The sequence below is a fragment of the Melozone crissalis genome, unplaced genomic scaffold (assembly GCF_028551555.1).
Source record: "Melozone crissalis strain CALT ecotype California unplaced genomic scaffold, PUWL_Pcris_2 ptg000032l_1, whole genome shotgun sequence".
In the NCBI taxonomy this organism is placed as follows: domain Eukaryota; kingdom Metazoa; phylum Chordata; class Aves; order Passeriformes; family Passerellidae; genus Melozone; species Melozone crissalis.
In genome coordinates this window covers 570,782-585,913 of record NW_026535810.1, presented here as the reverse complement: position 1 = coordinate 585,913, position 15,132 = coordinate 570,782, and the positions used below count along the sequence as shown (strand labels likewise).

Here is a 15,132-nt window from a genome sequence, read left to right as displayed (position 1 = left end):
AAAAGACTTTTACTCTCCTTCCTAGTTTGAAGTTAATAGGCATAAAAAGAGCAACATTCCTTGGTCCTGAGAAGTGGTATCCATGCATGTCTGAACACCACGTTTCTTCTATAACAAACAAATTGAATGCCAAAATTATTTCATTTAAAATATATCTATATATATTTTTTTCTTTACTGATGTTCTGAGGTAATGGTGCCAAAGCCAACAGAGTGTAGCAAGTGTCTGTCAGGGGTGAACTGTGCAGTGATCAGGGGCCCCAGTTACACACTCTTTCCTCCAATCCCAGCTTATGGATGCTTTCTGAATAACTTGTCATTCATCAGTCAGGAAACCTTTGCTTTTATTTTGTGAACATGTCAGAGTACCAGATTGTTAGATTTGAGAGGTCCAGAAGAGTTCCAGTTGTGTCAGAGGTCTGCTGGTAATTTGGCAATAGCTCAATCTTGCATCAATTTCTTCTTCCTTCTCTTTTCCTGTCTTTGGTTTGGAAGAGGAAGGTGCCCTGTTTGCTGGTGTTAATAGAGATTCTCCAACTCCTACCATGTCACACAATTGAAGTCCATAGCATTGTTCAACTAAAGCTTTTTGCAGGCAGGAGAGGGACCTGTGTGGTTCCTGAGCTCCAAACAGCCCCAGCCTCTTGTCACCAGCTCAGAGCTTTGGAAGTAACGGTAACTTTTATTTAAAAGTTTAAAAAAAAAAAAAAGTTACTAAACATTCTGGCAGGGCTTGTGTTTTTTCCACTCACTTCCTTTGATATACATGGATTTAGTGCCGACTTCCTTTTCCTGCCCAGGGATGGGGCCTTTCCACAGCAGCCCCTGGGCCGGTGCCAGCGGGCCGGGCTGGCTCTGCCCGTGCCATCTGTCGGAAGGAGTGAAAGTGCTGCAGGGCTGGGGCAGCCCAGGCACTGCCAGGGTTATCCCACCCCTCCAGAGGGCTCACCAGCCCTGGGAGCTGCCTGGGACATCAGGTGGTAGCTCTGAGCAATGCATTGTGCGCTTGGCAATCTTGGTTTCATGATCTTGGAGGTCTTCGCCAACCCTAATGATCCTATGATTTTATTAATCCCTTTTTTTTTTCATGTAGTTCCTCCCTCTTGCACTCTAAGCCATGCCAGCATTGTTCATTTTCCTTCTGCAGCCCCCTGAAAGTTTTGTGCTCTTCACTTCTCCCAGCTCTTCGCCTTCGCTCTTTATTACAACTTCTATAGAAAATATTTTCCTTGGGAGAATATTTGCTGATCTTTACCCATCTTTCCTAGCACCTGAGTACACACAGTTAATTAAAGACAGTGTTGTAAGGAGCACAGCTTGAGGGCTGATCTCCACCTGCTGCCTCTGGCTTCGTGTGTGACCTCGAGCAGATTGGCCTGGACCACAGCAGTTCTTGGAGCTCACAGTGGGAATTGGTGGCAGCTGCAGGTGGATAGGTCACTGCAAAAAGGGCTTTTTTTCTTCCTGTATCTAGTTTCATCTTCTTTGAGATGTGCAAGGAAAAAATAAACCCTAAGAGTGAAGTTTCTCTCAGTAGGTAGCACAAGAGAAACTCTTTAGGTAGTGCCACTAACAGATGATTAAACTGGAATTATGCTCAGAAGGTTGAGCAGAAGAGGTTGGAAATAGGTGGCTGCTTTGTCAGGAGCTTCAGCAATAATTACTTAACATCTAAGACATCAATACAGGTGCACATCAGGCAGTTTGGTTTCACGGGTTCCATGTCTGTCCAGACTCTGGGGTTCACTTTGGGGGGGATAGAGGTGTGGTGTGGTGAGGGTGGTGCACATCAGACAGGTTAGTTTCCCTGTCCCATGTCTGTCCAGGCTGTGGGGTTCACTCTGCAGTTACTCTGAGAGATAGAGGTTTGATGTGGAGGCAGTGGGGATGGTGCACATCAGACAGTTTGGTTTCACAGACTGTAGGGTTCACTCTGCAGTTACTGTGGGGGGATAGGGCTGTGCTGTGGCAGGGTGGCTGCTGCAGCAGTGCCCCAGCAGCAGGGTGAGTGTGTCCCTGTCACAGGCTCCCAGAACACGGGCCGCAGCTCTCCCCCGCCCGGCTACGTCCCCGAGCGGCAGCAGCGCATCGCCCGCCAGGGCTCCTACACCAGCATCCACAGCGAGGGCGAGTTCATCCCCGAGACCAGCGAGCAGTGCGTGAGTACCCACCTGCCAGGGGGTCCTGCTGGCATCTGGGCCCTCCTTTCCTCTCCCAAATATTCACTGGCTCTGGTTGCATCCACACCTTTAAGCAGTGAGGCGCACATTGTTCAGAAAGTTGTGGCTGCCCCATCCCTAAAAGTATCCTTAGAGCAACCTGATCTAGTGGAAGGTGTCCCTGCCCATGGTAGGAGGTGGAATTGGATGACCCTTAAAGTTCTTTCCAACCCAAATCGTTCTGGGTTTATAAAAGTGCTGCTTTGTGCATTTAAACAGCTTCAGATTGTAGCTGTGTAAGTTCAAAGCCTTTGTTGGGCTGCCAGAAGCAGTTCCCCGTTCTGGGCATTGCCCCTCCAGCTCTGACTGAGCAGTTTTGGTGCTGTCACACATGTGATAAGGTTTCCTATTACCAGGTTTGTGTGACCCTCTTGCTTTTGAAACTCTGCTCTCCATTCAGAAAAGTGGGAAGTGAGGCCAAAGGGCGACTTGCAGGTGGAGGCAGCAGCACCAGCAGAGACTGTTCCTGGAGCCAGTTGGGATCAAAATGCAGCACAAGGCTGCTAAAGCTTGTATTTTTCACAGCAGAGTCCTTCAAAAACTAAAGCAGTTCCTCAGATTTTATATGAACTTAATTTCTGTGGGAGATAAATGAAAATTATACATTTAAATAGGCTTAGACTCCCTTCTTCAGCTGGATATTCTGCAGGCAAACAGTTGTGGGCTCTGCTCCTCTGTCACAGGCTCTCCTGGGCCCTGGACTGCACTCATGTTGCTGTGTGGTTTCTTCTGTGTTGCAGATGCTGGACCCTCTAAGCAGTGCTGAAAACTCAGTGTCAGGAAGCTGCCAGTCCTTGGACAGGTGAGCAGCCAGGTACAAATGTACAAACTGGTGAGAACGTGGGTGCTCAGGTGGAAATGCCAGTTGTACTTACATAAAATCTTCTTTTCTATCTCATACATTTTCTTGGAGGGAAACAAGAGCTTTAACAAGAGCATTAACTATGTCTTAAGGCTGTGTTATTTTCTTGCACAACCACAGACCTGCAAACTGGTGCTTCAGTAGCTTTAAGTTATAAATACAAAGTTCTGAAGCGAGCAGCCTGTGTGGAGCCGCCCCTCTGAGAACATCTGGCTGCAGGGTATTTAAATCTCTTTTAGACAAGGCTCTACTTGTTCATTTAGAAAATAAATCAACAAAAATAATACCCCAAACAACAGCAAAACTTACTCTGGTCTTCTTTCTCTATTAGCCCTTCTTTTCGGAAGTCACGGATGTCAAGGGCACAGAGCTTTCCTGACAACAGGCAGGAGTTCTCAGGTATGTCTTTGCTACAAAGGTTATTTGACCCAGACACTTTCTGCTCTTGGCTGGCCGCCCTCCCTGCTTGCTGGGATGGTATAAATAGAAGAAGTGGGGACACGATGATGGAAAAGTTATTTATTGCCCCTTCCTAAAAACCTGCTGTTGCAGGAAAATTCTGTTATTAGAAGTTAATGTTTTTTGAAGGAGCCTCACTTTTGTCTTTGCTTCTCCTGGCAGACCGTGAGAATCAGATCTATGACAAGGCAGGCAAAGGTGGCACCTACCCTCGGCGCTACAACGTCTCCATGCAGCACAAGGACTACAACGATGGTGAGTTGGTCTCACAGTTGGTCCCACACCTCCCATTCCAGGCTGGGAAAAAAAGGTGAGGCAGTGGCAACCTCTACACAAGGGTAACTCCTGTTTGGAGAGCCTGGAAGTGCCCTGGTCCTTGCAATTAGTGCTGAGATTCATGCTGCATGATGCCACATTTTCATGGTTGTTGTTTGTAATTCTTTGTTTACTTTGTAGTTCTTTGTCCTTTCTGGTGTTACCCAGGCTGAGTAGGGAATTGTAGACATAATTGTTAGACTTGGCCCTATATAAGTGCTTTCCTACCACAGAGATTCATTACAGTTTGATATTTTGATATATTGATAATTGGCATTGCAGACTTGCTTCTGGGTCTTTTAAATATAGCAGGGACTTAAAGAATTGCATCTCTGCTCAATCAGATGGCTTTATGCAAAATAATCTCTCAAAATTTCAGGAGGTGCAAGTTGGCATAATCTTTATTTATGGTTTTTATTTGCAAGTCTGGGCACGTTATCTAGAAAGTCATTTTGTATGTAAAACTCGGAGCCTGTAAACCAGATTTTTCCTTTGGAAGGTAAGTTTAGATCTTACAGCACTGAGGGCATTACAAAGTGTTCTCTGCCTTCTGCTTTGGGAATGATCCAGGGCTGTACTGAACTCAGGCAGCACCAGCCCTGAGCTGTTATATTTTTGCACCTCATCTGTTTGGCAGCAGATTCTGCTCCATGGGAACAGAGCAGAACTTGGGATTTCTCTCCCTTCTCCCCGCTGCTCAACCCCCAGCCATTTACCTCCCGCCCACAAACATTTATTTAAAAATGTTCCTTCTCCCCAGGCCGGAGGACGTTTCCCCGGATCCGACGTCACCAAGGGAATCTCTTCACCCTGGTGCCCTCGAGCCGCTCGCTGAGCACCAACGGGGAGAACCTGGGGCTGGCCCTGCAGTACCTGGAGCCGCGGGGCCGCCTGCGCAGCGCCGACAGCGAGAACGCGCTGGGAGTGCAGGAGAGGAACATGGCCACCAAGTGTAGGCTGGGCTCTGGGGACAGGGAGGGCTCCAGAGCCGGTGCAGTGCCACAACCTGGCTGTGACAAGCCATTCCAGCCACCTCCTGTGTAGCCATGGTGTGTCCTGGCTGTGACAAGCCATTCCAGCCACCTCGTGTGTAGCCGTGGTGTGTCCTGGCTGTGACAAGCCATTCCAACCACCTCCTGTGTAGCCATGGTGTGTCCTGGCTGTGACAAGCCATTCCAGCCACCTCGTGTGTAGCCATGGTGTTTCCTGAAAAATCCTTTCCTTAGGATCCTTATCCTTAGGAGAAAAAATCCTTTTTTCTCCTGAGAAGCTGAGAGGCCTCAGGAACAAAATGTAAACAGTAATTATCTGCTGCTGTGGAATGCAAGTGGATCAGTGATTGGTCTCATGTGGTTGTTCCTAATTAATGGTCAATCAGCTGGCTCGGACTCTCTGTCCAAGACACAAGCCTTTGTTATAATTTTTTCTTTTTCTATTTTTCTATTTCTTTTTTCTTTTTCTATTCTTAGCTAGCCTTCTGATAAAATCCTTTTTTCTATTCTTTTAGTATAGTTTAAATATAATGTATATCATAAAATAATAAATCAAGCCTTCTGAAACATAGAGTTAGATCCTCATCTCTTCCCTCATCCTCAGACCCCTGTGAACACTGTCACACTCATGCCCTGGCTATGCTTTGAAACTTGTTTGTCACACCCACAAGACCAGTGTTTTTCTTCTCAGATTTCTTCTTCTTTCCTTTGGAAGGCATTGCAAATTCAGCTAAGAAGTAAAAATTTGCTTGATCTAGATGATCTACAGGGTTCTTAAAACAGGCAGACAAGCTTGTTTATTTTCTTGCTATGTTAACATTTTCAGTCAGGGTTACAGTTATTCTGTATGTATTTCATTTGCTCCTTAGTGGAAGGATTTATTTCTGTATTAATGGCATCCTTGAGCTGTTTTGTTGGACAGCTTTCTATTATAAAAATAAAAAATAAGTGGAACATAAGTCATTATTGAAGAACTTTGTATATCCCATACAGGAATTTAAGGATGAAAATGAAGAGTAAAGAACACACTAAAAGACTGCCTGGCAGTAAATCTGATTAAATTAGACATGTCAAAGCAAATCTCTCAGCTCTTCTGTATTTTCACACTGTTCAGATGGCTGGTTCTTGTCTTTGTTTTTAGAGTTTCTTGTTGGATCCACCATAATTGGATGCATTGAACTGCAGGAGTCTGGTAGGGTTGCTTTCAAAGTTGGAGCTAGAGCACTTGTCTTTGAGTAATATGCTTTGGGATTAAGGGCAGTCTGAAAAACTGGGCTCAGGTATTAATCTCTGGGTCAGGAGAGACTGCTGCTTATGAATGTGAGAATTCCCAGTGCCCTGAGGATGGAAATTCCTGCTGGGCTGTTGGTGATGCTGCTTTACCTGGGTCTCATGGGTATTTTTATTAACTGTTCAGTAGGTAAAGATACCCACACTGTGCTAACACAGTCCCTACTTTATCCATGTCTAGTAGGTAATCATGACTTCTAATCTTTATGGTTAGAGAGAGCCTTGCAGTAAAATCCTTCCCACAGAGGTTAACCCCAAACTAGCTTGGCAAAGAAACTCAGAATAATGTCCTTCAAGTTGTCCCAGAAGCTTAAGTCATTCCGAGCTGGCTGGATTGATTTAGCAAGGCTAATCCAGCTCTTCTTCATCTGATGCATGTGATAACTGCAGATCAAGGGTTGGAAGCTGCTCTTTAGTTGCTGCATCATCTCTTAAAGTAATGATGTTGTAGAATCCACCTGCTGGTGGAATGAAATTTCACCAACCCCATTGAATAACTGGTCTGTAAAACACATTTGCAAAATGTTTTGTGGTGTCATTTTAATGGGACATCAGTCAGCAGATCCTTGAGAGTCTGGATGGTTGGGTTCTGTTCAGAGCTCTGCCACTGACTGTGATGGTGTTCACAGGGGGTTTTTGGATGAGGGAGGAGATGGAGGTCTGACCCCATGTTACAGAAGGTTTGATTTATTATTTTATTATACATATTACGTTAAAACTACACTAAAAGAATAGAAGAAAAGGTTTCATCAGAAGTCTAGCTAAGCTAAGAATAGAAAGGAAAGAATGATAACAAAGGCAGCTCTCTCGGACTCTCTCCAAGCCAGCTGGGCTGTGATTGGCCATTAATTATAAACATCTAAGATGGGCCAATCAAAGATCTACCTGTTGCATTCCACAGCAGCAGATAACCATTGTTTACATTCTGTTCCTGAGGCTTATTAAGGAAAGGATTTTTCACAAAAGTTGTCTGCGACAACTGACTCCTTACCCTGGGAGAGCACCTCATGTTTATTCACCTACAGAATACCTGCTTCAGTCCTGTATAACAGAGATTGGTCCTTGAAAAGCCCATTTTTTTTTTTTTAAAGAGTGCAATGAAAGGAGAAATGACTGCTGTTCCCTTTTAGCTCCCAGTGCTCCCATGAACTGGCGCCGGGGGAAGCTGCTGGGCCAGGGCGCCTTCGGCCGCGTGTACCTGTGCTACGACGTGGACACGGGCAGAGAGCTGGCAGCCAAGCAGGTCCAGTTTGATCCAGAGAGCCCCGAAACAAGCAAGGTAATTCTCAGCTCAGCTCCTCAAACCCTCTGAGGTCCTGCACAATGTGTCTCTCTGTCTGTCCTTGAAAGCTGGCATCTTATTTAGTTCGTACGAAGGTTTCGAGTCATGTGGAGGAGAATAGGAGTCATTTAAAAATGACTGTTCTGTGTTGTTAACTTCAGCTTGAAACTAAAATCCATTTTCTTGCTTCATTCTTGGCTCTGCTTTCTCAGCTTTTTGGGTTTTTGCCAGGTTGCTTGAGGAATACTAGACTGCCCTGTGTTCCTGGTTAGACATGGATGTGAATGAAACTAAATCCAGCAAGAGTAGGTTTTTTTTCTTTTTTGAACAAAAAAAGCTGCTTGCACATGCAAAACCCACTTCTGGGTTTATATGGTGCACCCTGTATGAAGTGCATTAATTACCAATTTTCACTTCTGAATTCTCTGTGTCCTTAAAAACAAATGGAGCTGTGGGGTGTAAATGAATCAAGAACAGTGATGTGGCAACACTGGAGATGGGACAGGCACCTTGAAATTAGGGGACAGCACTCAACTTCCTGCACAGGGGATGCAGCTGGAATGGCTTTTGGGTTCTTTGCTGGTGTTTTAACAGTGTACTAGTTTCCCAATATTGAACAAATTCACTTTGAGCTAGAATAACTGATCCATGAAGATTTAATTATTCTGATTTTATATGGGATATTGGTGCCAAGATATGTCCTAAATTGGGAAGTTCTACTATGTCTGTGTTGTAAATCAGACAGTAACTCTGAGCCAAGGAGGAACAGGCTGAAATATATTTTGAAGGCACTGAAACTCCAAACCTTACACTATTTTTTGGTCTGATTAAGCAACTTCCACTGGTTCTATGTGTGCCTACAACACCCAGGTTCTTGCTCTAAGATTCTGCATCCTCTCCCAGAGTGAGAGAGCTGAACCTGATACCTTCCCATGGCAGGGCTGGAAAGGTAAAAATGGGACTAATTTGGGAATAAAACATTGTTCCATAAATCCTCACGCTTCAGTACCTTTGATGTTCCTCCCGTTCAATCCCTGGATTCAGCAAGAACCTGATACTTTTTCTGAGCAGCAAACATTTGTGATTCCATCTGAAATTGTTGGATAACATCTTTGCACTGTGATACCTTGTTGTCTGTGGCAAGAGCAAAGCAAAGGATCAGTTTCATGTGCAGAGCTGCAGATTCTTTGAAGTAAATAGGAGAGGAAGCTGTTTGTAGGGCTTGATTCCAGTAAATCATCAGTGTGATCAGAACAGGACTGGCTGACAGAAACTTAGCAGCTCTCAGCACCTGTTGTTTTGCTCTCCAGTGGGTTGAAGTTCCAGTTCTGTAACTGTTTTCAGAGCTGCTTCATAATTACACTCCCTGCCCACAGCTTAGTGAGAGAAGTGAGGTTTTACCTGTGTTGTGGGTGGAGAATCCTTTCAGCCACCATGCAGATGACAGAATCAAGGCAAGAAACAAAGTTTTTGTGGTACTAAATCCATGTATGATACAGCCTGTGTTCTAGCAAAGCTTCCACACCAATACCTGCAGATAATGCAGTAAAAATGAACAGGAAGCCCTGGTAATGTTTGCCTTCTCCAAGGAGCAGTTAAAGCGTTGTCATGGATTACACTTCTCAGTGTAGTAGTGGTCTCATCCTGCCAGTGACATGACAAATTTACTATTTTTTATATTTATTCTATATTTCCTGAGGCTGCAATGTTATTTTCACCTCCATCCACAGGAGGTGAGTGCTCTGGAGTGTGAAATTCAGCTGCTGAAGAATCTCCAGCACGACCGTATTGTGCAGTATTACGGCTGCTTAAGGGATCGAGCAGAGAAGACCTTGACCATCTTCATGGAGTACATGCCAGGGGTAAGAGCAGCACAGTCAGGGGTCAGAAGGGAGGTGGCTGGGTTTGTTAGCTGGTTTATTAGTTGCTGTGATCCCCCTATGTCATCTGCCTCAGAACCTCTTAGGGCTGTGCCTGCTCACACTCATAATGCCACCACTTTCATTTTATTTATGCCCAAATAACCTCTTGAGTTTTTTCCTTAACTGTCTTCTACTTGAAATACATTCTCTGTGACAGTCATTAAGGACAGTTCTTTTCTTCAATCTAAATTTGTTCTACCAAAGTGCCCCAAAGGACTTGGGCCAGCATGTAAATCCTGGTAACTGAATTAGCAGAATCATGGTACAGCGAGGCTAAAACTGACTCTCCAAAAGCAAGGCTTTTGACCCAGATAAGTCTGCTGAACTGTTTTATTGCTTGTCTTCACAACAAGTTGTACCAGTAGACAGAACCTCCTTAGGCTGTTTTTGCCATGAAGCCTTGCTGTTCTTAAAAAGGCTTCTTAGGGTGAGATGCTCATAGAAAGGCTTTAGCAGAGGGCAGAGTTCACTGCAGGGCCAGCTGTAACACCCAGGGCTTTTGGGAGCTGACTGGACACTGCAGGGTCTGTGCTTTGCCCCCTCTTTGCCAATTCTTTCCCTTTGCTTTGTGGCAGGGGTCAGTGAAGGACCAGCTGAAGGCGTACGGGGCCCTGACGGAGAACGTGACGCGCAAATACACGCGGCAGATCCTCGAGGGCGTCTCGTACCTGCACAGCAACATGATCGTGCACAGGGACATCAAGGGTGAGAGCAGGGCCAGGCCAGGAGAGCTCTCCAGCACAAGAGCAAAAGGGTTTCATGTGGGCATGTTCCAGATAATGGTAACAGGGGGGTTCTTGATTTCGTTGCAGTTTTGGAGGAAGAATTGGTTTTGGTGTCTAAACCTCAGTTTGTGTCCGCATAAAAGCTAAGCTCTAAAGTTTGCTTTTTCCGTGGTGTTTCATGTTCAGGACCAAGTGGAGATTGACTTGTTTATTGTAGGAGTTCAAAGGGGTTTAATTAGCTACATCTGTTGCCCAGCTGACCAGAAAGCAATGCTTGCACTCACAAAGCAGCATCCCAATAAAATCCTTCTCTACACAGCTCTGTTCTCCCTCAGCCCTTGGCCTGGGGGCCCTGCTAGGCTGGTTGAGCTGTTTACAGGCACTGTAACAATGCTGGTGCTGACTCAGCTCTCATTTCCCTCCCCCCCTTCACTTCCTTGTGCTTTTCCCTGAAGTTTTTCCCATTTACAGCCATTAGCAATTGGCTTGTCTACAACCTGAATTAAAGAAATGATGTTTAGCAGGTCACCTGAGGCTTAATGGGGAAAGAGCCATACCATGAGCACGGGTATTTGTGCTTGGCTATCATTCTGTAGGCTGCAGATCCAACAGCTGGATCTCATGAAAACAGCTGTCCTGGTGTTTTTTTCCTTCTGTCCAGGTGCCAATATTCTCCGTGACTCTGCTGGGAACGTGAAGCTCGGGGACTTTGGGGCCAGCAAGAGGCTGCAGACAATCTGCATGTCGGGGACCGGCATCCGCTCCGTCACGGGCACCCCGTACTGGATGAGCCCGGAGGTGATCAGCGGCGAGGGCTACGGCAGGAAGGCAGACGTGTGGTGAGCCTCTCCTTGCTGCGCTCAGATCTCTGCACACACAGCACCCTCTGCCATCTGAGCATCCAGCTTCACACCTTGTCTGGATGAGAAGTTAAAAGAAAATTGAATTCGCTGGTTTGAATTCAATAATCTTCTGCCAGCTGTGCTTTGCGGTGTTAACACCCAACAACTCATTTCGTTTTTCCACTCATTCCTCACTCAAACTGATAGCTGTGTTTTTGCTTTCTGGCTGGTGCAATGTTTTCATCCTTGTCATGCTCTCAGACACTTGGTGGAATTCTTGGGTTGTCCTATGCAGAGCCAGGAAATGGGATGATGATCCTTGTGGGTCCCTTCCAACACAGGAGACTCTGATTCTATGATATCCCTTAGAAGAACAACTGAAAGTTGTCTAGGGAAAGCCCATTCATTTAGATATATAATGAGAATTATGCTTAAAATGTACTGGAGATTGATAGAATTTTAGCCTTAAAGGAAAGATGTTCAAACCTGGAATAACAGAAAAGATCCAGATCAGATCAGAGGTGATCTGCATGAATGGAAACCGTAGCTGTGCTATTATTGGCATAGCCAAGGAGCAGCCTCTCTCAAAAGAGCAAAATGGTCCTGTGCCAAAATGTTAATTTTGGGGGCCTTAAAAAGGTGAGATTATAAACCTTAAGTAAACAACAGGGACAAAAGGTCTGGTTGTGCCTCCACAGCCAAGCAGGACCTGTTTCCTGTACAAGCAGCAAGTGGAAACACAGCTGAAACTTGTCTTGTCGGCAAAGAGTTAAGTCCTGCAGACTCTCCCAGTTGGGATGGCTGGGGAGAGAGTGGAGCACGTGCCCTTCCCCCTGGGCTGGTGCAGTTGTGGATTTCCTCTTGGTGCTGACATTGGTCCATTCCCATCAAAGAGTCGCTGCCGTTGGCCAGACTCCAGTTCCTACAATCCCAATCATTATTTTGGGGGGGTCACAATTTTCCAGTGCAGTGCTGCTCCCAGGGTGGATGTGTATGGCCCAGAGGCTCAGAAACGTAACACATCCATCCACCTGGCTCTGTGCCACTGCTGCAGGCCCCTCTCCAGTTTTCTTTTTCCTAAATAGCAGAATATGTGAGCTATTTGTTATTGCTGGAGTGACTTGACATGAAAAACATTCCTGCTGTTTGCTGAATATCTTAAAGAAACCGGATCTGCTTAAACGGTATAAATCAGTCTAAACAATAATATATCCCTGCTTGCTTTTGAGCAAACCCCCAGCACTTCAGCACACATGGTTTGCATTTTCTGTACTCTCTTCTAGTAAGCCTGAAATGGCTGGAAAACTGTAAAATTTTCACGTTGGATTTTAAACCTTGTCGAGAAATCAGTTCTTGCATATTCACTGCATTTAATTCCTTTCCTCCTTATCTTGGCAGTTGATGCAAGTCTGCCTCTCAACATCCTTTTCCTTGCATTTCACCTCAAAAGAAGGTTTAGTTTTAAGGTAGAGGAGGCAGTTTTACCTTTTTAATGTAAAGATGTGATAAAACCACAGGATTGGATATTAAAAACTCACTAATGGCTTTTACTTAATCTGCGGCCTGGAGGAAGCAATTAATCCTTTTTGAATAAACCCCAGTCAGTGCAGTGCTACAGCAGCCATCTTCCCTGGAAGGTGTTGGAGTCACCTTGCCTCAGAAAGGTGGCTCAGCCATGTCCCCAGAATCACGTCCTTGCCCTGAAGTAGCCTGCAGAGCCCCATTAACTTTACAAGGAATTTTTCCTTAAGGTAATGATGCATCTGTCCCACAGAGGTTTAACTTTCTGCCTTCCCACTTTGGAACTGTTACGACTTCAGTTATTTTTTGAGTGATGCTTGGTTTCTTGTGGAGATATTATTAGGTTATTTTTTTTTTCCCAACGTGGGCATTTTGAGGCTGTGACTGAGAAGGGATTTTGCTGAAATGGCTTTGTGGGGTCAGCAAGCTCTGATTCACTGAACCTTGAGTGTTAAAAAGTCTGTTAAGAAGAACTGCAAAGTTCTACCTTGCAGCTCAGCAAGTTGAGCCTCTGAGCAGCCTGCTCTAGTGGAAGGTGGTTGGAACAGGGCGTTGGAACAGGATGGTCTTGAGGGTCCTTTCCAATCCAACCCATGCTGTGACTCTGTGATTCTCCAAGTGCCTTTGAGGTACAACAGAAGCAGCAGCACCTGGAGGACCAGCAAGGTCAGATGGTGCCTTCAGGGATGTCCCACTTGCACCTCTTGTTCCCTATTAGCACAAATGCTTCCTGAGAGGAGGATTTGAGCAAAGGGGAGAGGACACATGGCACTTTCCTGGCACAGGGAAAGCAGCTGTTGGCAGCTCTGGCTCTGAGCACTGGGCATCACTGAGTGGATTCTCATTTGGTTTTTCCTGTCTGCTTTGCAGGAGCCTGGGCTGCACCGTGGTGGAGATGCTGACAGAGAAGCCCCCCTGGGCAGAGTACGAGGCCATGGCAGCCATCTTCAAAATCGCCACGCAGCCCACCAACCCCCAGCTGCCCTCCCACATATCAGAACATTGCCGGGACTTCCTAAAGCAGATCTTTGTGGAAGCCAGGCACAGACCCTCTGCTGAAGAGCTGCTCAGACACCAGTTTGCACAGCTCCAGTACTGAATTACCTCCCTCGCTCGCAGCTCCTGCCGGGCTCGCCGTGCCCTGTCTTGTCCAGTTGCCCCTTGTGTGGTGCTGCATCTTCAGAATGCCAGCTCAGCTAGGCCTAGTCCTTTGGGAAGTTCTGCCAAGGAACTTTGGGTCTGCTCTCGTGCCTGATTCCTTCTTGTGCTGGATTAATGCTCATCCTGCCGACAGCTGTCCAAGCAGAGCTGCATTTTTGCCCCAGATTTTGTTACCTGGATGTGACCTTGCAGCTGGCTGCGTGTTTTCTGCAGGAAGGGGAATCTGACAAGTGTCATCTCTGGTTGAACATAGGAGAAACCTGAACCCAAGTGGGAGCTGGAAGAGCTCCACTCTGGCCAAAACAGAAACATGCACCAGCCTCCAGACCAGCTCTGCCTGTGGAGTCCCTGGTTTTTCTCTCCTGGGGCTCCACAGGTGTCTCCAGTACCTGAATCCAGCAAAAAGCCATGTGTCATGCCCACTATAGTATGGTATATTTTTCTTCTTGAGTATTCAGCATCTGAAGGTGTTCAGAAGATATTGATTCAAAAGTATGTGAATAGTGTTATTTTATAATGAACCCATGGATTTGGGGCTGGGGGTGAGGGAGTTCTTTCCAGCTAAATGTCAGGATAATCAGACAAGTTTCAGCAGAATGCAATCACTCCAGGGCCTGAGGGAAGGGCTCTCCCATTAACTTTGGAAAATCTGGAGCTAGGTTTGATCTGTCCCAGCATTCAGACAGTGCCACTTAGTTTGTGTCATACCAAACAAATCTGTGCTCCTGCTTCCTCTCTCTGGGGCTGCTGGGTCCAAACAAAACCCCTCTGGAAGGGAATTCAGTGGAATTCAGCTTCCTCCTGCATCTGTCTCTTTGGCTGGTAACTGTTTACCATCCTTTTAACCAAAGATAGTCAGTCTGGTACCCAGGAAATTACTTCAGAGTTTCTTTGAGCACATGGAAAATGGAAAATTGAGGGTTTCTTGGGGAGAATTACCTGGACACTTGTGTTGTGCACAGGGAGCTGGAATCAAGCTCAGCCTTGCTGTGCATTGTTTGAATTACAGGTGTGCAAGTGCCATAAAAATGTTATGGCCTAACTTAAATAAGCTTTTGTAGGACTCGAGTCAAACAGAGAACCTTCAGACAACATTTAAAATGGTAGCAAATATCTAAAATTACCTGGAGATCCCCATGCAGGTACCAGCAAAGCAAATCCAAGTGATTGTGCACTTGGAACACAGCACAGGTCAGAGGACTGAGGTCCTGATGGCCTCAAATCCTCTGTGCTGATTTGGGCACTAATTAATCATTATTTCACTCATGAAAGACCAGCAGGTTTTAAGTGCTGGGGATTCATGGAGTGATTCTGAGTTATCTCTGAGAAATGAAACTAAGAAAAGCAAATGTTAATTAACTAAAATATTGCTTTACAGGGCAACACTGAAGGTGTTCTGCTCTTGTATTGGAAACCATATTAAGGTTCCACACACCTCCACTCTTCTCCCCCATAAAAAATTGAAAATTGCTTCATAATGCAGTAAAATTAAGTTTTTAAGTGAATACTAATAGCAGGAGAAGGCAAGTTTTAATGAAACCAA

The 15,132-nt window shown here is 45.6% G+C and overlaps 1 protein-coding gene across 1 annotated transcript in view; it reads left to right on the top strand.

The window, feature by feature from the left end:
• Nucleotides 1–14,603, top strand: part of MAP3K3 (mitogen-activated protein kinase kinase kinase 3) — a 29,946-nt gene extending 15,343 nt beyond the window's left edge. The window contains exons 8-17 of the mRNA XM_054281550.1: nt 2,025–2,158; nt 2,959–3,020; nt 3,412–3,479; nt 3,702–3,794; nt 4,615–4,806; nt 7,267–7,415; nt 9,149–9,280; nt 9,916–10,045; nt 10,727–10,904; nt 13,299–14,603. Of these exons, the coding sequence (XP_054137525.1) occupies nt 2,025–2,158; nt 2,959–3,020; nt 3,412–3,479; nt 3,702–3,794; nt 4,615–4,806; nt 7,267–7,415; nt 9,149–9,280; nt 9,916–10,045; nt 10,727–10,904; nt 13,299–13,527 (1,367 nt within the window). The 3' untranslated portion in view covers nt 13,528–14,603. The remainder of the gene's footprint in view (nt 1–2,024; nt 2,159–2,958; nt 3,021–3,411; nt 3,480–3,701; nt 3,795–4,614; nt 4,807–7,266; nt 7,416–9,148; nt 9,281–9,915; nt 10,046–10,726; nt 10,905–13,298) is intronic.
• Nucleotides 14,604–15,132: the final 529 nt, after the last annotated feature.